Below are 25418 nucleotides of genomic sequence, written 5' to 3'. Positions count from 1 at the left end.
GATCTTGTAATGACTACTACAGAGCATAGCGGAAGAAGAAACACACAGGGTTTAGCTGAGGATCTCAACTCAAAATGCTCCATAATTTCAGCTACCACAGCAGGCAAGATGGGAAAAGTATGATTTCCAAAATGGAAGCGGTTGGCACCTAGTGACCACATGAGCTTATGAACACAGCTGCAGGAATAAATATTTCACTGTGAACTCCAGGAAGGTACACAACGTCCCAAGAGAGAACTGTGATGAAAGGAAAGATCCTCATTAACACCACACACCTCCTCTTTAACAAACAATTTAAAAGCACAGAAAAATCAAAGGCAGAGCCACATGTAAATACACTCATGAAGTTGGGCAGGCACCAGCAGTAAAGGAACCCTACCAGTGCCAGGCTTGGCACTACTTTTTATTCTTACAGCACTCTGAAGTTTTAACAGCAACACTCCTTACACCTCCCTAAGTAGAGATGGGAGAAGGAAGTCCAGAGCACAAAGCACTGAAGGCTTCTACACTCCAAACTGAGCCATGTTGTACTGTTCTGTGTGAGCTTTGTGTACATCAGCAGCTTCACCCTCCAGTGCTCTACCTCCACCACTCCAGCCAATGCTATAAGGCACTAATGTATTAAATAATGTCACAGGCACTTTTCTGGTACATTATAATAATCCATGCTGAAAATAATTAAATTTAAAAGAAAATTTAAAAGAATCATGATCCCTCCACACGCATTTCTCTTCTCAATGTAACATACCACAAGGCCTGTGCTAGTTAGCAAGTGCTATTACTATCTCTAGTTGTTGAATAGCTTTGGTACAAATTAAAATGAGAACAACTCACGTTGTTTTTCCTGTAGTAAGCCAGATGAGCAAAATGCAGACTCTTCACCTGCAAAAGAAAAAAATCACAATGTAAATTAAAATTGCTTTACATGAACATCAAGTTCTTTACTTTTTCTCTGGTGTTGCTGTAAATATTTTGCAACTGACTACTACTATGCTGATTTCCAAAACACCCATTGGCTTCCATGGGAACAGGTCAGCACATGACACAATTGACAGCTTCTGGAATCTATTAATCAAAATGGGTATGCTAGAAGCTAGATTTTACTCCTCATTTCAAGAAAGGTTATCATAAGCAATAAAACTTATAGGTAGGTAGGGAGGAATCTATTTGATGGACGTGAGTAGGTAGAAATACATTTGATAACCTGTAGCATTAGCCACTGAATCTCTTAATAACTATGAATTGGCATAACTTACCTATCAATACAAACCAGATTTTTATTACAAGTATTTAATTAGCAGTTGTTTAAAAAATATTTCTGACCTTACATTCCCTCCCACAGTCCACCCACCCAAGGAAAGTTGCAAGTACTCAGATCTAAATACAAAAACCTAATATACAGAGACATAAGGACATGGGAATAAAGGCCCTTTCTATAGATAAAGTACTCCTACAGTACTCTGGCCAGTACTACCATGGAGGGTAAACACCTTTGCCATCATTTGACCATGACAAAATCCAAAGGTATCAGCCTATCTTTACCTACATCTACCCTCAAAACTGGGATGAGAACACAGGTCTCCCAATATCTTCTCTTTCTTCAGAGGCTCAGGCAACATCTACTTTTTTCCCAGAACCTACCTGCCACTTGAGTACCTCCACACATTCGACAGACACAGAATTCTGCCCCTGGGGCACAGCCTGACAACAACAGAGGCAACATCCTGTTGCATGTGTTTGGCATCAAAGAACAGAATAGCAAATGACAAGGACCAGGGAAACTGGTGGCCTTCTATGATATGTGAATAAAACTCCATCTGCTGCCATTGCCTGCCCACTCATTTTCTTGTGTTCAGAGAAAGCTTCTGCCTAGTGTCTAAGAAGACTCTAGAACTTGTCACCACTGTCTCTCAATCTCATGAATTAAAAATGCTGTTATGCTAGATCATACTGGGGTTAATACAAAAAGAATACAAATAATGTTTAACTCCTCTGATGGATGCAGCAGTACAAAGTAAGAGCTCTGCAACTATTCTCTATTTTTTCAGGTGCTCCAACTATCACAGTTGACAATTTGGTTTTGAAGGGAATCAATGGAACAAAAAAAATGACAGGCTTTTAATATACAGCGAAGAAATCTGCTTTAGTCCATTCTTTGTGAAAGCTGTACTTGCAGTACACTGCCACACCTTACCTTTGAGGAATGGAAATACTTTGAATTAGCTATTTCCAAATTTCACATACAATCTCTTTCATTTTCAGTTCCTTGCCAGGACAATTCACAAGACTGTTGCTCTGCCAAAGAGGTTGGGTCACAACTGTTATCTACTTTCAGCTTACTAGGGAAGAAATATTAATTGCACTAGCTCACAGAGAGAGTCATTGCTGAGGCAAAGCAGCAGTCAGTCACTCTTGGGAACAATGTGTGAAGCTCTCAGGAATGTGACAGCTAAAGGCAAAAACCAGACCTCCATGCCAAGAGCACAGACCAGCCTTCTGAAGTACTTGTATACACAATTCCACAAATGACAACATGTAAAACAATGAATGTTTCACGAAGAAAATTCATTCCCATGGCAGCTTTGAATGGCTGTGCAGATAGAAACTCTCCATCACAAAAGAATAACTCTCAATAGAAACTGAAGACACACCCACTACAGAACAAAAATTAATTTTTATTTGGTAGATTTAAGAAACAGTTACTTTTTTTACTTTTCATCACACAGTAAATTTAACATATTCTAAATAAAATGCCACTTCTCTGTCCCAGAACTGAAGGATGATCTGCAATTACTCTTATTTGCATGCTACTAAAAAAATAAAATAAGAAAAAATCAGAAGGGTGTTTTTGGGCAGTGTTGAAACCAGAATAGAAGCCACCTTGTTTTCCCACAAAAGATTGGTAACACCAGTAGAAATAACTATATCTGTTCTTCAGAGAAAGCAGCTGCAGGTAAAAATAAGATTCACAAAGCTACCTTCAGTGTCATGCTACATAGCCATGACACATATTTGTAGACTGTAGCCTAGATTTGTAGCCATTACACAGCCACATAGCTGTGCTCCTGAGAGGATAGAGTACATTTTGTACAATTCTTAACTCTTGTTTTATTCTCACCTGGGATTACATCAATAATGGGTTTAGCATTAGGGGATAGCACAGCAGAACAGAGTAATGCACCTCAGCACAAGGCGATACCAGGGGAATTGTTATCTTCTTTCTTCCCTCACACATCCAACCTTGCACTACTGACCAAAAAAGGTGCCAGCAAGCTTTATGGTATATATGACTTTCTGTGTTCTAATAATCTGAAGTTGTGTAGAACATAACCCTACCACTGGAACAAACGACACTGATGCTCCTCTTTGGAACACGACCTTCACCTCAGCAAGAATCCTGTGAAAATTAACTTCTGAAGAGAAGTTAAGTATTGTTAAGTATTTTTTAAAATGCTGCAGCCAATGTAACACTAGTGTAAACATAGATATGTCTAACTTGGGAAAACAGAGGGAAAGGAAAGGAGGCAATATACCTACAGATGGTATGATCCTCTCCATAGGAATGGCAGCCAGGGAAACTCCAGGCCCATGAAAATGATGCAAGAACACATGCTGATCTCAGCATGTGGACCGGATCTCAATACAGATTAAAAAATGAAAAGGGAGAAACTTCAAGGAAAGCAATGCTCTGTGCAGCAAGACTCAGCTCCCAGCTAAAAAATATCTTAGCAGGTAGATTAGGCTTCCTCCATTTTGCATGCATTCTCTGAGCTGTATTATAGAACATAAAGCATCACAAAATTAAATGACTGCTGTTGCACAATGCTTGTAACCTGCCCTACTATAAACTGACAACAGTGGTGATTTGCAGAAATCCAACCCACTGCTTCTCTATAAAATCTGTTCTTTATATGAGCAATCTGATGTGTTTTGGAATGCTGATGACTATTGTAGTTTCCATCCTTCCCTTCTACTGTTCACTAAGCCAAATTTTATGTTTACCACTCTTCATATTAATAGTCAGCAGCAGATGCTATTGCAATAAATTTAATAGCAGCATAAACATTACAGTCAGCTATGTAAAAACACTGCTTAATTAATTATGTGACTCCGGGGGGCATGACAAGGGGGGTTAGATCACATGCTGCTGGAGGGAAGGAAGAGAGCAGTTTGTTTACACAGAACATTCACTGTGGACAAAATTAGGCAAGGCAGCCCTCAGAGGAGAGACAGAGGGAGAAACACTAGTACAAGGTAAAACTCACTATAGCAGTCATGAGTGGTTCTCGTGTGTAAAGATTTTTGTGTTATTTTGAGTGTTTTGACTATTGTATAAATGCTGGAGAACTTCTGAGATGCATGGCAGGTGTTACAAAGGGGTGAGTGAGTGAGCCAATGGAACATGAGACCAGATGAACTCACTAAAGACACCACAGTCTGCACCAGTCTTGTACAGAAATACTGGTTTCCTGTGGAAGTTTAATGGATCCAACTCAACATAACTCATAACTGTAGACACTATGGGTTACTATCCACATCTCAGCTGACAAGTCACTTAACAAAATGCCTAAACCATGCAATGCAAAAAATTAATCATTCCCATTAGAATGAGGAATACTAATTCACCCCAAATTTAGTATATCTGAAATATCTTCTTTTAACAGCCTTGACCTACTAATTCACTTTTTCTAAACATTAGAATTGCAAAATTCAACAAAACAAGACCAACATAGAATTACGCTGAATTCATACACAGCAAAGAATCAAGTGAGAAATAAATATATAATTTTCCCATTATTATACAAAGAAATTATAAAAATATACAAATTATAAAAGGAAGAAGAACAAGAGAAAAAAAATCCAATCTTGCCTGAAAAAATTTACCTTAAGGATCAAACTTACAGCTGCATTTCTGTCATATTTTGCAGTGAACTCAGGGCTGACTGTTAGCACCTTAGCATCACTCCTTGCCAAAACTGCATTTAACCATTGCACAGGGAGCTGCAGGCTCTGCTTTGCTCCTCACCAAGCACCATATGTACATGTTTAAACACTGTACAGTCTTTATTATTGACTTAAACTGGGATTAATGTTATTTCAGAAGAAGAAAGACTACAAGGTCTTTCTCCTTCTGCAAAAACATCAGCCTGAAGAATGATGAATGACAGTAGCATCTCCCAGCTCCAAACCACTGTCTTGTAATGGGGTAGATATGAAGAGTAAGTTTGATCTAAATTACTCCCAGAAAGAAAGCAATGTCTCTGTCAGCACTATTTTCCAGAAAGACAATCAATTTGTTAAAAGATGAAAATATCTGTGTAACCTGGTCTTGTGCAATGGGACCAAGAAAGGCCTTTCACTCACCTGATATGAAAATTTCCAGTTGTGAAAGCTGATCATGTCCAAATATTTTGCTGGTAATCAGTAAAGCAATCCATCAGTCTGTATGTGTGGCATATGAAGCACAGGAAAAGTGAATTTCACAGGCATTTTACAGTCAGTTATGTTTTAAACAACTAAAAATTAAATCGCATTCTGTCAATATACCTGAGAATTCATCCTAATTTGAAGTATTTTAATTCAATTAACTGGACTTGCAGAGTAAAATAGTAGCATGTCGCTGAAAAAATTGACTAATGGCTCTTAAAATTAATTAGGGTGTATTAAATAGATAGTCATCATCTCTGGCAAGCTTTATTACAGAAATTACATTGTTATTCATTCGCTTGCCTGTTTATTTTCTAAAAAAAATACCAAATATGGCCTCTTTTTTTTTGTTAAACAAATTAAGTTTTAAAACAAAGAAACAGTCAAGATTCATTGGGGCTTTGCCTGTTTCACTTTTTTTGTGTGTGCATGTGTGAGCATCTGTAACATTTACATTTTGGAAAATGCAGGCTGAGCTGGCAAGAAAGATACCTGATTGATCAGAGAGCTTTGGCTTGAACTCGGGAAAAAGAGAGCGTATCACCTTTGAAAAAAGGGGCAAGCAACTGGGGAGGACTACATGGTTGCTGTGACCTTACAGAGGGAGAAAACTGGAAGGGCTAAAGCCCAACTAAAACTTAGTCTTAAAACTACTGCAAACTACTAAAGACAACATAAAACACTTTTTACAAATATGTTAGCCATAAAAAGAGGGTCAAGGAGAATCTCCATCCTTTATTGGAAGCTGGAAGAAACCCTGTGGCAAATATTGTGGCCTAGGGAAAGAAGCCCACTTCTGGCAGGACTTGTGACCTTAGATAATAGCTTGGTTGATTTTTCTTTATAGCAGGCCACTGGGCATTCAATGGTAGGACAAGAGAGAACAGCTTTAAACTGAGAGTAGGTTTAGTTTGGATATTAGGAAGAAATTAATGCCTCTGATGGTGCTGAGGCACTGGCACAGGGTGCCCAGAGAAGCTGGGCTGCCCCTGGATCCCTGAAAGTGTCCAAGGCTGGATGGGGCTTGGAGCAGCCTGGCATAGTGGAAATTGTCCCTGCCCATGGGAGGAACTTGGAATGAGATGGGCTTTAAGATCCCTTCCAACCCAAATCACTCTATGCTTAATTACACTTTCTGGTGAAAGGCAGAAATTATGTGCTCCTGAGAATCACGAGTTGTGCAAGAATGCACAGTCAAAAAAAATCAGAGACTGTACACACCAAGTTTCAGATGTTATCTAATTCTGTCACATATTACAAAGATGCATATTTCTTTTCCTTAAAAGAAATAACCAAACAAAACATGCCAATTACCTGCTTTGCCACAACGACACCACAAACTCACATTACTGCAAATATCTTGCTACTGTGATTTTAATACATAATCTAAACCAACCATTTCAACGCTCCTACAACCATACATCCATACATCCATCTTTGTTCCCAAAGATCATCTTCACATCTCTCTAAATTTCTAAGGGAAGCTTTTGTAGGAAAAAGCTATCCAGGGACAAGAAAGATGTTCAAGCACTTTCTCTTCACTGCCAGACAAACTTTCCTCCAAGATGTCTTTCACCATTGCTAAAGACAAAAGCTCTCTTTCTACCCATGTCAAGGACAGTAGACAAACCTGACATATACAATCTGTTCCTATCACGCTACTAAGTAATTAAAACCAGTGTGTCAGGGAAACAGACAAAGGAAATTGATGAAGATCACATTAAGATCTCAAGCTTGGCATTTGCTAAATTCTGAGATCTTGGCTTTGCAAACTTTGTTCTGGGTTATTCAGCAACTGTAATTAAATATAACCTGTCCTATCACTTTCCGGTAAAATGGCCAAGAATCAGAGCTGTCCAGCAAAGTTGTTTATTCACTGAGGACAGCCAGAAAACCAGTCACATAAAAACCAGAAGCTCAATACAAGAAAAATTTCCAAGCTTGTACATTTTATTAGATCTGATGAAAAAAGAGGTCTGATGTCCATGGTCAGCTGGCAAAGGCCAGGTATCCTGGCATTGAGCTGCATTGCCCATTCTTTGGCAGCTTCATGTTTCTTTTACTCTTTAGAAAAATAAAATTAAATGAGACAAGGTGGGGGAAAGAGGTGACAAAATGAAGGCTGAAGAGCTGAAGAGTCTGCTGGCTGTATATGGAGATTGAATCATAACAATACAGATAAACTCCAACTGCACTGGCAAGCATTTATCATCTCCCTATGGAGCTTTGTGGTTCTTTGTTCATTTGAGATGTTTCTGGATTCTCTTATATTTTAATTTGTATGTATGAGAAAAAAGAAAAAAGAAATGGTATGTTAAGCTCTTATAATATTTTCTATTTGTCAAGCCCACATTTACGAAAGGTCAATATAACAAGAGATAGCAATTGAGGGAGAGAGGACACCCCTAGTATTCACATGATCTTACTTGAAGTCTTATGCAGGTTTGGTCTCAAACAAACATGTCCTGACTTCATGAATAATGCAAACTCCAGCATTTTTTCCTCAGGATTTCATCCTTTGAAATGCTGATATGTTTAAGCTTACATGTTGATTACTAGCTTGAATTGAATGACATTTTTTCTGTAACAAGTATTTGCCTGGTTTGCAAGTTAACATGTATAAAAACCTCATTTCCCACCATAAAAAAACAACTCAAGTAATGCAACATAAAGCATATATTCAAAGTATATGAAAAATCTTCTTCACCTTACCTCAACTTACCTTCACTGCACTATAAAAAAGAAAAAAAAACCCAAACCAACAATAACTTCAAACTTAGAAACACTAACAATATATATTTTAAGTAAGGATATGATCTCAAGACAGCTGGAGGACTGTAAACCACCAGGCCGAATTTGTTCCTATGGTGAGTACATGCAGTTTCCCTCAATGTAATGGATAGAATACTTTGCACCAGGAGTGAATTTAAATGCCTAACTACGATGTTTGAAAATGCCTTTGTTCTACAAGAAAGGCATCTGCATGAACATAATTTATGCAGTTGTATGAATTTTTAAATCAGCTTGATTGCTGTTTGTGCTATTTTCTGTATTTAGCAAGGGTGCATCAAAGATTTCTGTCAGTGTGCTTTACAGACAGAACTCCGCTTTCTTTTGCACTGCTGAAACAGTGAAATCACATTCTGGCTTAATGAGATTGAGTACATGCAATATTGGCTCAGACTTGTGGTGCTAGCCCAGTTCTCAACAACTTCAGTCCTTGCTTGACATCTCTGTTAAGAACAGTCAAGCTCAACACAATGAACTGTGACCCCAACAGTACACTGGCAGCACAAGTGACACAGTATCAGAATGCAGATACATCTTATCATAGATCCATTCATTGGCTGTTTTGAGTCAGGTATGCTGCTTCTAAAGTTTCTAATAGGTGTGTGTGAACAGAAATGAAGAAAGGAAAAGAACAGATAAAAATTCTTTCTTTTGCAAAACATCACAGAGAACTAGCTTAAATGAAAATAGAAACCCTTTGTATGAAGAAGGATGGAGTATAACTCAGAGGACTGCTTCCTTTGTTTCTGCACATATCTTCCATGTAACCATGGGTCTTCACATTCTCTGTGGAAGTTATTCAACTGCATAATGCAAAAAACTCCATCCCGTTATCAGCCTTGTTTCTGAACAGCAGAAACCCTGAAAAGCCTTAGTGTCCAACACAAAGGGCACTGTGTAAGAAAAGAGCTAAACAAACCCATACTCATACAAAGGTGCTACAATGAAAAAAAGCCCCGTTCTAAATCTTTGCTAGAAGTGGGAGAAGTAGAGAAATTTCTGCAAGAATTCGAGGATGAATGGTTCTTGGCTAGTTATTTAAAAGACTAACTCATAATTGATATAATAATGTATTCCTCTTTCTTGATACTTTGTAGCATAGAAAATACCATATTTACAATGGGTATAACATCTATAGTTTATCTTAAAAATTGCCACTGAATCTCTGAAAAAGTTAGTAAACAATGTAAACGAGGCCTTGATATCATTTTAAAAGCAAATGCAAAACTGACTTTTTTTTCTCTATTTACCTATTTAACAACTGTAAATACACCGTGTGTACTCTGTCTACCTGTCAGTTAAGTACCATAAAAATAAAAAAATTCTCATGGTACGTAGTCAAGAGGTTTGTGAATATGATGGTTTGGCATACTCAGGTAAGTATTACTTTTATATATACCTTTTTACTTAAATAAACCTGTCAACAAAATTTCAGGATCCACTACATGTAGAAAATCCATAAAGAAAATTCCTAAAATGGACAAGTATATTAAATTATTTTTAAAACTAGAAAAATTAACAAGCTCATTATGCCTGAGCCCCATATTATGGATGGAGGAGCAAGTTAGTTCTTTCTCTCTCCCTGAAGTCAACAAGGTAATTTAATTTTCAAACAACTAGGCAATTTAGGAGCCAAAGCAACAATAACACTGCTTAGGCCTTTATCCTAAGTCCCAAATTCTTAGTGGTGGATCAGTGCCCACTTCCCACTCCTTTCAGTGGTACATAGTTATATACATATTTACATAAAAATGGCCCCAAATATACCAGAAAGTATGTGTCCTCACAGAAATTATGTGAGGATTCATTCACTTTAAGGAGCAAAATAACCTGGTGATGACAAGAAGTCTCTCACATGTTGAACACAAGAAAAAATAACCTTTAGTCTTGTAATCTATTTCATAGTTGTTCAGCTGAGTCCAACACTGACTTCCCACTGAAGCCAGTAAATTTGTATTACCTGGTCTGCCAAATTTTTCTCTGAAAGAGATCACTGCATTTCATTTCTCAGCAATAAAATGCTACTTACATATCTATGTAAATCTTTTAACTATGGGATGCTGTAAAATTACATTACTCCTGAAGAGTATTTACATAGTATCTAAAAAGTAATTTCTTCACTAGTCAGATGTTCTTGTTAACTCTTAGGAATTATGTCATACAGGCTAAGCATTACCTTGATTTTCTTCAAGCTTCCCAATTGTTTCTATCTGCTCAACAAGGTCATTTGAGTTCCACTGGCTCATGCCTATGAGAATAGCATTTTTTCCTTCCACCATCTCTTCTGTAAGAGGAAGAAGAATAGAATAAATTGCTGTGACAAACAAGAGAAAAAAGACAGGGTGAGAACTAGTAATCAAGAAAGAAATAAACACTCATTAGAGCCTCCAATGGGAACAGATAACAGATTATGCAGGACTGTCCAGGAAAGCCTCCTGCCTACTCATAGGCTTTACATGGATCCTATACGCTTTATGGATTACGTTCAGGAAAAACACGAAAAGAGAGGACTGTCTGAATCTTTTCTCTCTTGAGCAGCCACCATGAAAAAAAGTTTATAATAATCACTTTGAGTGTTAGAGTGGTTGGTTGGTTTTGGGGTTTTTTCTATAATTTTTTTTTATTTGAAGAACATTCAAAAAGTAGAGGGAAGCACAGACACAGACCAGTTCAAGACTTTTCAAGGAGTCCTTTTATCAAGGCCACCTGCGCTACATAAAGCTTTACATTTTCATCTAGGGACACAAAGACATAATGGAAAGCAATCAAGCGTACAGCACTGAGAACCATCTTTTATTGAGATCCCATCCAGAAGTAGGGTAGGAAAAACTGAAAGGACAAAACACAACCTGTAGACAGACATTAACTCTCTTGTAAAAAATAAACCCAAAACCAAACAGGCCTAGAAGCTGTAGGAAAATATTTTCCTTCAATTTCACAGCTATTTGGCAAGAGGGGTGCATTAATCCTTTCTGAATAAATTTACTCAAAGCACTTCAGCCTGGCTGGATACAACTCAGAATGGCCTTAGTACCTAGGGTGAGCACACAGGAAAAAAGTAAGTAAAATAAGTAATAACAGTTATTTACTTGTTAAGACAGATTCAGAGAATGGGCCAAATTATGTCCTTTCTTACTGCCTTTCATAGAGAGAATGGCTCTGAGAGTAAACACAGAATAATTTAGCCAGGACATTTCTGGCTAAAATAATAATTTTCAAATACCTACCTTGCAGTAGGCCTCTAAATGATTTTAAAATTTATGCTCTTTCATGTTTGTTCATACATACCTCTCTCATTTAGAGATCTTGGTACTGGAGAAGAAGAAAGATGGATATGTATAAAGGACTGTATAAATCATTTCACAGTCACCACTATATCTTATCTCTTCCAAAGTCATACCTTTTACAAACAAACATTGATAAAGGTAATTTATCAGATTTATCAGAGAAGCTGGATCAAACAAAGCCCCCTGAGACCTGATGCAATCTCAGCTGCTCCCTGAGGCAGAGAGAATCAACCACTTAGCACAGCATTTTGTTCAGGTTTTTGTCACTTTCTCTCAGATGCTGATTTATTTGAAGTTCTATAAGGAGGAAGGGAAGGAACCATAGCGGTTTTGGTCTCTTCCCTCTCCCCTTTAACACGTGGTTTTGATATCCATCTGAGTATGATGAGTATTTTCAGTGATGTTTTGTGCTTAGTCCTTACTGCTGTTCCTCCTGCCAACTTTCTGAAGTAACTAGAAGTTTCTTGCCCCCCTGAAGCTCACACCAGCCCCTTAGTGCAATTGCACAAATACTGATGGAAAAGTGTTCAAATTAGCAGCACTGTCAAACAAACACAGCCCTCAAGACCTCCTTAAGGCCTAGCAGTGGTGAGTGTCTGCTGACAGGTGTAACATTTTATCCACAGATAAAAATGGGAGATAATGGTTCTCTACTGCAGATTTTGTTTCTCTTCTTTGTTCTTCTTGAGTAAAGTCCAGTTTTGCATTGGAAGACCAAGCAGCAGCAGCACAGCTGATGGCCCTGAACACTGGCAGGTTTGTGTAGCAGCCACAAAGACCAGTGAAAAGAACTGAAAACAAATGAGGGAAATGTGCCTCCAGGGCTGTCTTATGGAAGACTTTTTTTTCAGCTTAAAGGCTTTGGGGCAGGTGTGTGGGGAGATGGTTGTAACTGCTGTGGAAGTCTGATAAAATGGCCAAATTGGAATGTGCAGGCTTCTCTGAGATGTTTTTCAAATCTGAGAAAAAATGTTAGTCAACCATGGAATTTCATATTCTGACAATTTTGTGATGATGTATTCAGCTGTAATTTTCATCTTCTGTGTTCAGAGATATGTTGCAGTTAAATTATAAGGTAGTTTCCTGCATCAAATATCATTTTATATGTTGACACTGTAAAATTCTTGCCTAACTTATGGCATGTCATATGGAAAGCAAGAAACAAAGGAAAACCAGGCAATATAAAACATTAAAATATTACATCTCTCTTTCCTATGGATTTCACTAAATTAAGTAGTTAGCCATGACAGGATGAATCAATAGTCAAAACATGTACATCTGCTTCATCTTAAACACAGGTGCTTGATTCTCTGTTTACAAGGCTGCAAGCCAGAAACTTCTTTGTTTGTGAAACTGAGATTTCACCCCAGCTGCTTTTCAGAATACAAAAGCAGCTCACTAATGTTATGTTTTAATGGTGCTGACTGCTGTGCCCACTGTTTCCTACTTCAGCCTGTCTATGAAGTACAAATTACACTTGGGTAGATGTGGGATAGCTTCCAGATTCTCCCATGAAGAAACCCCATAGTACTCAAGTCCAGCTGCACTGTGCAGTTGCAAGAATATCAAATATTCGTGATGCACTCTGTATAAGAAAAAGAGGATGGGGGAGAAATACAGGTAAGAAACACTGCAGAAAATATTATGCTGGAGACAGAAAAAGAGTATCAAGTTACTTCATCTTTAGGAGGCGAAAGCCAGTGTCTCTATCCTAGACAGGTTTCCCTCACTACAGCACAGACAAATTCCTCATTTCTTTGGTGCTAGATTTAATCTACTGATAATGCCAACTGCTTCAGCCCACACATGTGTTTTCCTCTACTAAAGACATAAGCTCCCTTATCACCAAGAGAGCTTCTGATTGTAGAAATGCTTTCTGCCTCTTTTGCTAGTATTTTTTCTTCTGTGTGAACATTTAAACAGTTATTTCTCAAAGGCTGTTTGGGAGAAAGCAGAGATGATACTAAATTAGGAGGACCTATGGACTGCCTCAAGGGTAGTGATGCCTTGCAGAGAGATCTAAATGGACCACAGAGCTGGCAATCACCAGCCATACAAAATTTAACATGCGTGAGTGCTGGATTCTGCACCCAGGATGGGGTAATGTTGGTTAGACCTACAAATTGTGGGAGAAGGGGCTGAAGAGAAGGCCTGGGGAAAGAGATCTGATGGTTTAGGTTGATGGTGAATTGAATATGAGTCAACGTGCATCCTGGCAACCAAAAGGGCGAACAGTGTCCTGGGGTGCATCAGGCACAGCACCCTAGCCAGCTGAAGAAGGTGACTGTCCTACTCTGCTCTGGCACAGCCTCACATCAAGTCATGTGTCTAGTTTTGGGTGCCATAATACAAGAAAGATGCTATTAGAGAGCATCCAGAGGAGTACAACCAAGATGCTGAAAGGCCTCAAGACCAAGATTTATGAGGAATGACTGAGGTCCCATGGTTTGTTCAGTTTGGAAAGTGAAGACTGAGGGGTGATCTCATTGCAGCCTGTAACTTCCTCAAGGTGGCCTATGGAGAGGGAGGTGCTGACATCTCTCTGGAGACCAGTGACAGGATAAGATGAAATGAAAATCTAACTAAACAAAACTTGATTTGAAGAGCATTTTTGCAAGCTAACTATCAAGTAATCTAAACTAGGAAATACTTGTGTCAACTCAATATGAAATATGTCCAGCAAATTCCAAGTGCTTTTCTTATTCTCAGTGTACAATGCATGCTTCACCAACTCCAAAAATGCAAGCATCAAACTGACCTTCAAAGCATTACTGAACAACAGATCTTGATGATTCAAAATAATATTCCATCAATCACAGTAAGTGATCATACTCCCAAAGACAGAATCTAGTCACATCAAAGAAAACTATGCCATCTAGAACATCTGAAACATCATCGTTTAAGCTCTTTTTTGGAGAAAAATTTTGAAGTATGATTTGGTGCTCAAAGTTACAACCGCAGCTTCACACAGAATTTGGAAACATTGCTGAAATCATCAATACAGCTATTTTAAGCACACAACAGAACACTGTAAAGCACAAAGGCAGTGTGGAGGAAAATCAGCATAGGGTATATTTATTTTTTGTTTCCAACTCTTCCACTCACTAAAGCTTAAGATTTAAATGCAGCTTAAATAATTTGGGTATCCTATTCTCACTGAATACCCAGTGGAAAGAGATCACCATCTTTGATCCTCTTCATGCTTAGATGTCTCCCATGCACATTTAATTTTTATCCACAGAAGCAATTTATCATGTATTATTATCTGGCACTAGAAGTCTGTTATTAGGGGATTAGCAACTTAGTAACAGATGTTGTTCATTATCTTTACATAGCAGTGACTTTTTATTTCAAGTAACCATTATAAAAATGATAGCAACTGTCATTACAAGCATTTCAGACTACATAGACTACTTCTGACATTAAAACTTAAGTATTTAAGGGAAGCTCTTTCAGAAAAAGCACATGAAATGTGTCAGAAAAGCATAAGTTTTGGTTCCTGCAAACAGAACCAAAACCAGAGCTGCAATCTTCCACTGGAGGTGGGAGATGGTATATGCACACAACCTACAGATTCTTCTCCTACTTCAGAACAAAACTTGGCATGTAACCAAGCATGTCAAGATCCAAGGCCTCAAAGAAGATGTAGGGAGTGCTGCTGAGTTATCTCAGCTAGTTGGAGCACAGTGCCATAGTCACAGGTTTGATCCCCATATGGGCTATTCATTTAGGAGCTGGACCCAGTGCTCCTTGTGGGTCCCTTCCAAGTCAGAATATCCTGAGATGAAATCCACAAGCATTCAAATACTGCTCCTTGAACAGGCAGAGGTCCCAGTCCCTCCAGTTTAAGTTTTGATAGAGTGGAAAACCTAAGACATTAGTCTTAGAAGTTGGCCATCATGGACACTCATGGCCTTCATAAGGAACTGTGAACAAGAGCCATTGTAACCTCATACACCGTCTGAGCTGGGAAGGAGCTGGGTCAGACCCCTTGAGGTCTGCAGTGGTGGTGTCTTGCTGCTTCTGATGCCAGACAGTTCAGGGCAACTCACACATCCACCCCAGCAACTCACCAAACTCCCATAAATTTAGGTCCATTCACAAATCCTGGAGAGAAGAATTGATGGAGGTTTTGTCTGATGAGGACAATGTTGTCAGTTCACCCATGAAGGAGCTTAGTTACCTCTTGTAAAATTGGAGGGAAAAATGGGGAGGGGAGGACAAAAATGTGTACTCACCTCGTGCATCAAAGAATTCATCATCAGAACTCTCTACAGAGTCTCTGAGAACACTCTGCACGTGCCGCTGAGCACCACCAAATCGGCATGGGCCAGCTGGAAATACAACGAGACTCACATTAACACAAGGGAATGCTTGCCTCTGCTCCAGAAAAGACACCAACCCAACACATTAATGAACAGTTTGTGTAGGTGCCTCAGGAGGATTGTCATCATGCACACTTTAATCTCAACTGTCAGCCAACCAGAGCTCTCAGGATGGGAAAAAATACTTCCATTTAAATAAAGTAATTAAAACAAATTTGTGTTAAAGATAAGCCTGCATTCAGCTAGTGAGTGACCTTAAAAGATAAATTCTTTCCTGTTGAACACATCTGGACATTCCATTCCAACACTCAAACTGCACATTGTTTCTAAAAACAAAGCAGCCTTTCCTCAGGACAGTAGCTCCCACTTAAATTCAATTTAACTTCTAAAATAAGTGCTATCTTATTTGGCTCACAGATTTGCAGACAAGCTACTCAATTCTCATTCACTGAACTGGCTTCTCCAGAGAGATTTGCTGTGCTGGAGCCTGGGGCTTTCATTTGAAGCTTGTCATTTGAAGACAGGAAGGCAAAACCACATTAGAATAGGTACAGTAACAGATACAGTCATGACAGCTTAAATGGTCCTAATGGATTTTCATACTCAAACTAATTTGTAGTTAGTAAACCAGACTTGTCTAAATACCTGGATTTTCCTTACATCTAAGCAACCCAACACTAGAAAGAAGTAGTGAAGTATATTCCCTATATTAACAACAAAGTCTCTCCACAATCAGTGGAGAACCATACCCTATTATATAATAACACTATTGTAGAAAGGACACTCATTACCCACCAGAATAGTGTCCTTTGTTTTATTCATTTCCACAAATGATGACACCAGACCTGATTCTAATATCCTGAGCCCCTGGCCACAAAAGCATTTTTCTTCTCTGAGTAGTAAAAGAGCACTCAAACAGAAGATGCATCCTTCTGCAAACATGCCACTAGGTCACAGCCTTTTGTTCTTCATTTACTCCACCTGTTAGTGTTCAGGAACACATAATCATGGAATGATTATATGAAGGTGCTTTATTAAAGAGCTCTGGGTGTCAGGGGTACACAGACCCAAATCTGACCTGACTTGGTTTTGAGCTGAACATGTTTTTATATTCTATCGCTATATAACTTACATATTAAGTATTAAACCTACATTGTTCTATTGTATACATTGATTCCATCCAGGCATGGATTTCTCATGATCCCCCTCAAACTCCTAACATAGTTTCTCATGATTCTTTTAACAACAATTATATCATTTATCATATACTGACTACACGGGTGCATTTTCACATGATCTTAGCAAGCACAAGGCCTAACATTTCCCAGGGCCTACCTTTAACACATTTCCCAGGGCTTGCCAAGCCTAACTTTGTTTCTAACTCCCCGAATTTTCTATGATTTTAAAATCTTTTACTATCACACCTATAAGCTGAATTAATCAGAAATATAAGTGAAGGGTGGTAAGAAGAAGCAAATTTTAGCTGGCCAAGATGTGAGTAAAAGTACTAATCAATTAATAGCATTTTAATAGGGTTAAATAAATTAGGTTTTAAGAAGTAAGTAAAAATAATAGTCAATTAATAGCATTTTAATGTGTCTTTTTTAAATGGTTATTAAGGAGTCAGCATTCATTACAAGAGTACAGCATGTATTGGGAATGTGTCCAGTGAGATCTAGCAGTTACTAGAGCCCCACTATTCAGATACATATCTATCCTAAAATGCATCACTACAGACATCAAAACAGTGGTAGAAAGAACACTATTCTGAACTTCAAATGAAAAAAAGTCTTCATTGGGCCAATGCTTGGAAGAGCAGGCATTCCATTATTTCAAAAGCACAAGGTGGGAGGCACCACAAAAAAAACCAACGATGTATGGGGGGTTGGACAGAGGGAGGAAGGGAATGAGGGATGGAGAGAGAGAGGAAGAACAAAAGGAGGCAGGAAGCTACAAAATTTAAAAAATTTAAAAATTTCAAAGGTACTCCAAAGCAAACAGCAACTCCCTGGGAAAGAGTTGCCACGACCCTGGCTGAAAATCAGTAAAAGTACTCACCCCACAAAAAAAGCTCATGGTTCCAGGGACCTTGGAGTTTGATGCAGAATGTGAAGGGAGGGCAGGGAAAAGTGTCACAAATATCCAGGCATAAATTCTGGCTATGAGTAAAGATCTTGGGACCATCAATTTTATTATATTGCACTGGAAATGCTTCTAGATTTACAAGCAGCTTAAATGTAACCACAGTCAGCAGCACAAATCTGTGTACAGCTCACTGCAACAGCTCTCCGCATCTAGGCTGATTTGCTGGCTACATCACATTGCATTGCATTGCCCTAATACATTGGTCCTATTGAGTCTGCTTCCTTCTGTGCCAGCAGATTAGCATTAGCCACCTTCAGAGGACTCTATTAACATTTCTTGATTTTATTAGACACTGGCATTGCCTGGACTCACTGATTTGATTTACACTGTCAACTGCTGCACATTTTATTTTATAATTTGGCTTCAGAGAATGAAAAGACCAGCCCTACTTCAGAACACAAGTGAGCTCCTTGGTAATGACACTTTATGTTTCTATGGCAGTGAACCTAGCCTTTATCAGGCTACTCTTAGCAGCCAGACGTCAGAAATTTTTGCACCCAGGGTAGCAACTTGCATTCCATTTCAGTTGTTCAGTATCACAATTTCTGACCAAAGAAGGGGAAAGCATGTAGAAATGCTTTGAACACTACATGACCAATTTGCAAGTCACAATAGTTGAACTGGAAGCACATACAGTAGTTCCCCATAAGCTGCTGGGGCAGCACAACAGAGGGATGGTAGGATTGTAAGTGTAGGTAGGATTGTAAACACTCCAAGAGGCAGAAGGAGAGCCCACAGAAACGCACAGGTGCTTTTCTTCTAGAAGAAGCAAAAGTACAGTTTCCTATCTAACCTGCTCTCTCTGCACAGAACTGCAAGTTGTGACAGTCACCTGTCCCAGAGAGAGCTGGCAGGGGTTTGCCCTGAGCACAGAGCCACAGAAAAAGCCATGGAGAAGACAAGAGCACAGCGATCCTCACAGCACTATGAACAGAAACAGAATGCTCTAGTTAGGCTAGCACTAACTGTAAGTAATTGTAATTAAGATTACAATCAGAGATTGTATCCCTGTTTTTTTACTGAATCCTCAGTAAAAAAAAAGACTTGTTTTTTTTTCTTGAATAAAGAACACCTGGAATTTCATTGGTACTTTGCTGCATCAGTGACCTGGTGACCTGACAAGTGCTGTGGTGCATGTTTGATGTTGATTTCCTTACCCCTATGTATAAGTAAGGATCACAACTGAAATCTATATCCTGCATAACAGCTTCCATAAGGGGAAGAGCCATAGATCACAATCAGCTGCAACCTCTTGTGATAAGCAGCAAAATAGCCAGGAACTTATATGACTAAAAAATTGCTACAGAAATAGTTCCATATTCTATTATGCAATACCTGTACTTTGGTTGAAGGCAAACCAGACTGTACATCATCCTAATTCAGATATGAGGCAACTGTCATCCCTGGTGTTTAGTGACTGTACATAATTCCAGCAAACAGCAGAAGAAACAGTTCCCACTCACATATCAGCAGTTTCTAATGCTGTCCATCCAGGGAAGGAACAACCCACTAAAATGATGCAATTGCTGATACGTTCCACAAATAGACCTAGGGAGTGGAACAGTCATGGAAAATGCCAATTCCACTTTCACCCACAAACACCAGCAGGGCTTGTTCTACCATAGTTCCATAAGAAACAGCAGTTGAAAAGTATAATTAAGTATAAATAAAAGAAGAATCAGCTCTAGCTTCCTCTGCTCAGGAGGCATAAACCCAAATTTTTCCAAAGGTGTCTCTTTCTTTACAAACTGGCAATGATAAGACAATTAAGCAGTGCATGAGCACACTTCATTCCATGTGATAGGAGGGTGATTCTAAACGAGAAAAATAAAAAAAAAAAAGGAAAACACAAGAGGAATTAAAGTGACCTTGCTGCTCTGTAGTCAGCATTCTCAGGACTAAGGAAATGGAAACAGAAAATCAGGTAAGAAGTGAAATAAGGCTGAAGAGGCTCTGAAAAGCAGTTTAAGAAGCAAAGGTTTTCTCCTGAAAACTGAATAGCTAAAGCTGTCGATTCCCAACTTTAATCACTTTCCTGTATTATTTGGAAGGTCTAGGGTCCAAAACATACCCAATCCTAAAAGTCCCAAGCATCCTAAGAAAGAGCAGCTCATCACTGTCACTCAGTAGTAAGCACATGTTCTGCAACCAGTACCAAAAATGCTGTTTCAATATTATTTGTTAAGCAAGGATAGTATTTAAAATGCATACCAAGTTAGGAGAAAGAAAAGGCATCTACTTTCTATTTCCATTCCAGTAACTGGCATCAATTCTCACAGCACAAAGCTGTTAACAGCACACCATACAGGCCCCAGATCCTTAGGTGGCATAGACCTGGAGTTAAAAAGTGTGGACAGCACAACAATATCTTCTGGGAAAAGGATGGAACATTTTCCTGTGGAAATTATATCCTTTAAGCACACCTTGCACCAAGGCACAGGAATTGAATCTGTGACTGGATCTAATGAGCAGAAAATTAATTTTCAAATGCAGCAGGAAGTAAGCCTAGCCCTGCTGTGAAACCACAGCCATGTTACCTTTCTTCACTGGATCTGCCTACTCCTCATTTTGAAATAGCTTTTAAAAACACTGCAACTGAAAAAAAACCCCATTACTGGAGTCATCACATCACTGTTTACAGAAGCACTTCATGAGCAGGACCAGTACATATACTTTGGGAATTAAAGAATAGTGATTTCATTCCTGAAACATACTTGTGAGGGCAGACTAGCAGCACAGTAGGCTCAGTCCAGAAGCATCAGCTTAAGAGTCACTCCAGCATCTCCCTCTTCTCCTTACCGATGCACGTGTCCCTGGCTACCTTGTCAGGCAAGCAGGACAGAGGGAAAGTAAGCAGGATGATCCAAATACCAGTCATACCAGCCCCTTGTGTACTGGCAGCATCACAGGCCATTTCCAGAGGCCATCCAAGCTCACAGCAGACTTGCCAGGAAGATGCATTCAAGCAGCTTGGGATAAGAGCAGCAGTTTTCACTGGATGCAATTACAGCAATGGGCTTTACTGTAAAACTAATCCAGTATTATTCACTTCATATTATCACAAATTTCAAGCTTTGCAGCAGGCCCAGCATTCTTCTGTATCTTTTGCTTGGTAACATTTCCCAATTTCCAATCAAGCCCAGACATAAACACATGCCAGAAGACAGGCAATCATAAAGAAGGAACTCCTAAATATTATCACCACACCTAAATAGAGATGAAACATCACACAGTGTTCTCATAGCTCAGACTGGGGACTCAGTCTTTTACACAGTCAAATATTGAGGACTGAATTAATCTCAATTAAAAAAATAATAAAAAAATAGACTCTATTGCACAGATTAAAACATCTCCACTTGTCAAAACTTGTTTTAGAAATGTACCATTTTGAATTCAGGGGCAGTTTTCCTAATAAAATTAAAAAGCACAAGTAATTTTTCCATTTGGATAGAGATGCTGGGTAGGAGGAATGACCTTCACTATTGCTACTGACTGCTGTTGCATAATAATACTTCTTTCTGTTTTGCTGGTTTCAGATGCTTCTTGCCTACCCATTAAGTGATTTAACTGAGCTACCCACACAGTGTTACCTAGTGACTATGCAGTTAAGACTTAACTGGAGGCCAAGTTCACCCACTATTATTTTCTAGTTATGTTGTATTTCTTATTTGGAAAACATAAAACTGAAGATATATGTTACAAGGATGCAAATTTAACTACTGGATTCAGTAAGGTTCAGGAGCTCAAAAAAGACAGAGGGAGATGCTGATCAGAGGAAGCCCTTGCCTGCACACTGACCACCAAAAAAGATGGACCATATATGCCATCACTGACAGCAAGGCCACATAGAACTCATCCAAAATCACCAAATGAATCTGCATCAGAGACTGGAACTGAAATTTAATCAGTTGAAGCTGAAATGAAACACACTCAGTGGAAGGGGCTGTGGGGGGAAATGGAGTGGGAGGCCTACAAAACTGTGAGGCTAAAGGAGGAGAGAGGGAAAAACAGCAGTGGGAGGCAAGAGGGAGGGAGTGAAAAATGGGATAGGGAAGGCCAAAAGGGGATGGGGAAGAAAAAAGTGGAAGATCAAGTCAAGATGTCAAGTTCCCTTGTCAAAAATACATGGCTGACAAAACCAGACATAATTACAGACAGAAAAAAGTCCACACAAATTGCAGGTTCTCTTGTCAAAAAGTAAAAGATCTGAGTGATGGAGCAGTCCAGATGCCACTGTGGTCAGAAGTATCCAAAAGAACCAGCTCCTCTCTCCCATTCCTCATTCAGTGTCTTTCATCTCACAGCAATTTCACAGCAAGAAATCCCTGGTTGTCTACTCTGTACATCCCTCCACTGTCAGTTCTGCAGCAGATGGTAAGGATGGGCATGTATTTGAATACTGAGTTGAGAAAACAAATCAAGAAACTAAGCCATGCAGGCCTTTAAGACCCTATTTTAAGGTACCAGTGACATTTACAGTCTTGCACTTTACAGGATTATTAGTGAGGTGAAGGAAGAGAGAAAATAGGTTTAACATGACTGTTGAGACTTCAAATCCTGGATCAAACTTTCTTGTAAACATGGTACATCTCCCAGAGCTGTTTCTTGACACTTCAGATGCCAGCTTTCCCAGCAGAAATTAACTTCACCCTCCCTCTCAGCAATGCCATCACCTCCTCCAAAATGACTCCCCAAAACCAGAGAAGATATGAATATTCTCTAACCTTTTCCTGCAGTGACTGTAGGTGGATTGCCTGCAATACAGCTGAGAGTCTCTACTTTTCACAGTGCAGAGATTCTGGTTTTTTGAGACTCTGGCATTTTTGAGTCACTGTGCTCTGTTAAAAGTGAAGTCAGAGCTGAAGAGCAGATACCCTACCACTCCCACAGGGACATGTCAGGTAGTAATCTACAATTGTCTCTGTGATTTTACAACCAACACTTGCAAATGCCCAAGCATTTCTGCACTTCTTCAAGTGCTCAAGGTCTGGAATTCACTAAGTGAGATCTGGTTACTCAAATGTCAAGTGTGGGCCATGTCTAAAAGCCCTTTACAAGCACACCTGTCATTCAACAGTGAGCAAACAGCACATTTTCACCACAATTTTGGTCTTCCTGAGGTGAGGCTACAGCACTGGCAGGAGCTGCAAGGTAGGATACATACAAGCAAAACAATTTTTTTATATTTGTGCATATTGCAGCTCACATTGATAAATTTGGTAGGCTCAATTTATAAAAGCAGCATGTTTTCCCTATGCCTAGACCAGATAGTTTCTTCCAGACCTCCTCTGTGAATGATCTACTCTTACTTTTCTTTGCAATAAGTAGTGACATCACAAAGCTCCTTTCAAAATACATACTCTGTCAGTGAAATCATATCCAAGACAAGTACTATGCTTTAAAATTCCTGTGCAAAATTTTATTTGAAACTATGTATGCAAGCTGCATTACTCATGTATCACAAAAAGCAAAAGCAATGCCTCATTTTCTTATCAAACCTAAAAAGACTGCAAACTAATGACAAGGAAAAAAAAACCCATGAGACTTTCCCCCCATTTGATTACATCTTCATCTTCCAAAGACAGAAAAGAAACATTTTGTTCAATCCTATATTCATATCTTCTGAAATTATTAATGCTCTCATATTCCGGAGTGTTACATCTCCAGGCTGCCACCAATCCATGCTTATTTTGGGGGAGTAAAGAAATAAACAATGCTGGAAAAAAAACACCCTTTTGGATTTTGCTTTGAAATTGCCATGCAGATGTAAAGCTGTGTCCAGACCTGGCACCAAACACCAGGCAAGTGTCACATACTGACCATTCAGTCATAGCAGCTAGGCCTTCACCTGCAGCAGCAATGGGTTCTGCATGCAACCTATAAGGAAACTCCTTCTGCATCAGCAGCTGCACTCTCATCTGTTCTGGCCTTCGTGCTCACAGAACATATGCTACCTCGTCCAGGCTGCACCTGCCACCATGCACGGGACATCAGGGTGCTGCTGCTGCTGAGCATCTTCAAGCCCTGATCTCAGCCCCAGCCAACCGGCCTCCAACCTCCACACTGCTCACGCTCCAGAGGAAGCACGAGTTACGTGAATGGGCAAGGCGCAGCGCAGGCTTTCGTCAAATTCCACCCAACAGCACACCTGTATTGTTCTCCGACCGCGGCTGCTGCCTCCCGGTCGGTTCCTCCCGAGTGGGCGGCAGCCACGGAATTCTCCGGGAGCTGGGAGAGACCTTTCCCGGAGCAGCACGGCCGGAGCGCGGGGAGGAGGCCGAGCAGCGGCGACGGCCGTGGGCGCTTGCGATGCCTCCCCGCAGACCCGCACGGCCGTGCCTTTTCCACGGCACCGGCAGATGCGGGCGCCAAAAGCAGAACGGGCCGTGCTCTATAACGACGAGGAGGTCAAACGTACCCGCGCCTCGTCCACACGAATCTGCACTCACCGCTCCGCGGGGCTGCCACGGAACCGCGGGTGGGCGGGGAACGCGCCTCATCCCCGCCGCGCCCCCGGGGCCCGCGCTCCCCTCGGGACTGCCCCATTGCGCCGCGTGGCTCAGCACTTACCTGGGAGTGGAGCTTTCGCCATTTCAGGGCTGCCCGCTAGCAGCCAAGCCTCAGCCGTGTCAGGTGCTCGCCCGCTGGGCGCTCCGGCACGCTGCTCTCCGGCGCCCCATCGGCTTCCAGCAGATGCCCCGCGCCGCCCCCTTGCCTGCGGCGCTGAGAGACGCGGCCGGGAGCCGCCGCCGCCCCGTGCCGCCTGCCCGCCGCTAAAGGCGCAGCCGCCGTCGCTAAAGGCGCAGTGAGCGGCTTGGCGGAGAGCGGGGGCCGGACCGGGCCAGCACGGGGACGTGGCTGCGCATAAAGGGCCTGGAGAGAGCGGCCGCGAGGTGCGAGCGGCAGTCCGCCCCGGGCAAGAGCTCGGCGGCGGGTCTCGCCCCGCCGCTGCCAGCAAGGACCCTCCACCGGGAGCTCGCCTCGCCCGCAGCCTTCATGGCACGCCTCCCGGGGAGGGGTCGCGGCTCTTTCGCCGTCTCCGCGCCCCTCAGAGCAGGAGGGGGCCGGGACCCGCGCCGCGCTCCTGCCGCGCACCGCGCCCGGCCCCGGCCCTCAGAGCGGCGCTGCCCCTACCCCGGCCCGCGCTGCTGGGGCGCGCACGGCCCCGGCCAAGCCGCTCCTGCGAGTGGCTGCTCTGGATTTGAACAGCAACATTCCTCTGGGTGTTGCCAGGCCCTGTGTCAATGCAGTGGTTGAACAACTGCAAAGCTGCCTTTGAGGTCAGCAATAGGCAAGTGGCTTTGAGTCTGCTGAAAGCCGAATTAAGGGAACTTACAGAGTTCGTCCCTCTTCAAGAGCCTCACTGGCAGCATGCCTCTAAAAGTAGAAATGCCAACTTCTCTAGAACCCCCAATAACCGGAAGACATTCATCTTAAGGAACGT

The 25418-nt window shown here is 40.8% G+C and overlaps 1 protein-coding gene across 2 annotated transcripts in view; it reads right to left on the bottom strand.

Moving 5' to 3' along the window:
- PITPNM3 (PITPNM family member 3) overlaps positions 1-24988 on the bottom strand; it is a 52679-nt gene extending 27691 nt beyond the window's left edge. The window contains exons 1-4 of one of the 2 annotated variants that reach the window (XM_023939561.2): positions 24545-24988; positions 15743-15838; positions 10394-10501; positions 835-882 (exon numbers count right to left, since the gene is read on the bottom strand). In XM_023939561.2, the coding sequence (XP_023795329.2) occupies positions 835-882; positions 10394-10501; positions 15743-15838; positions 24545-24566 (274 nt within the window). In that variant the 5' untranslated portion in view covers positions 24567-24988. Of the gene's footprint in view, positions 1-834; positions 883-5364; positions 5445-10393; positions 10502-15742; positions 15839-24544 lie in introns of those variants that run through there. The other variant, XM_086859223.1, reaches the window with a different exon arrangement.
- Between the last annotated feature and the right edge of the window lie 430 nt (positions 24989-25418).

Source organism: Cyanistes caeruleus, chromosome 21, assembly GCF_971803275.1.
Source record: "Cyanistes caeruleus chromosome 21, bCyaCae1.hap1.1, whole genome shotgun sequence".
Lineage (NCBI taxonomy): Eukaryota > Metazoa > Chordata > Aves > Passeriformes > Paridae > Cyanistes > Cyanistes caeruleus.
The sequence above is the reverse complement of the archived record's forward strand: the minus strand, read 5'-3'. Positions and strand labels throughout refer to the sequence as shown.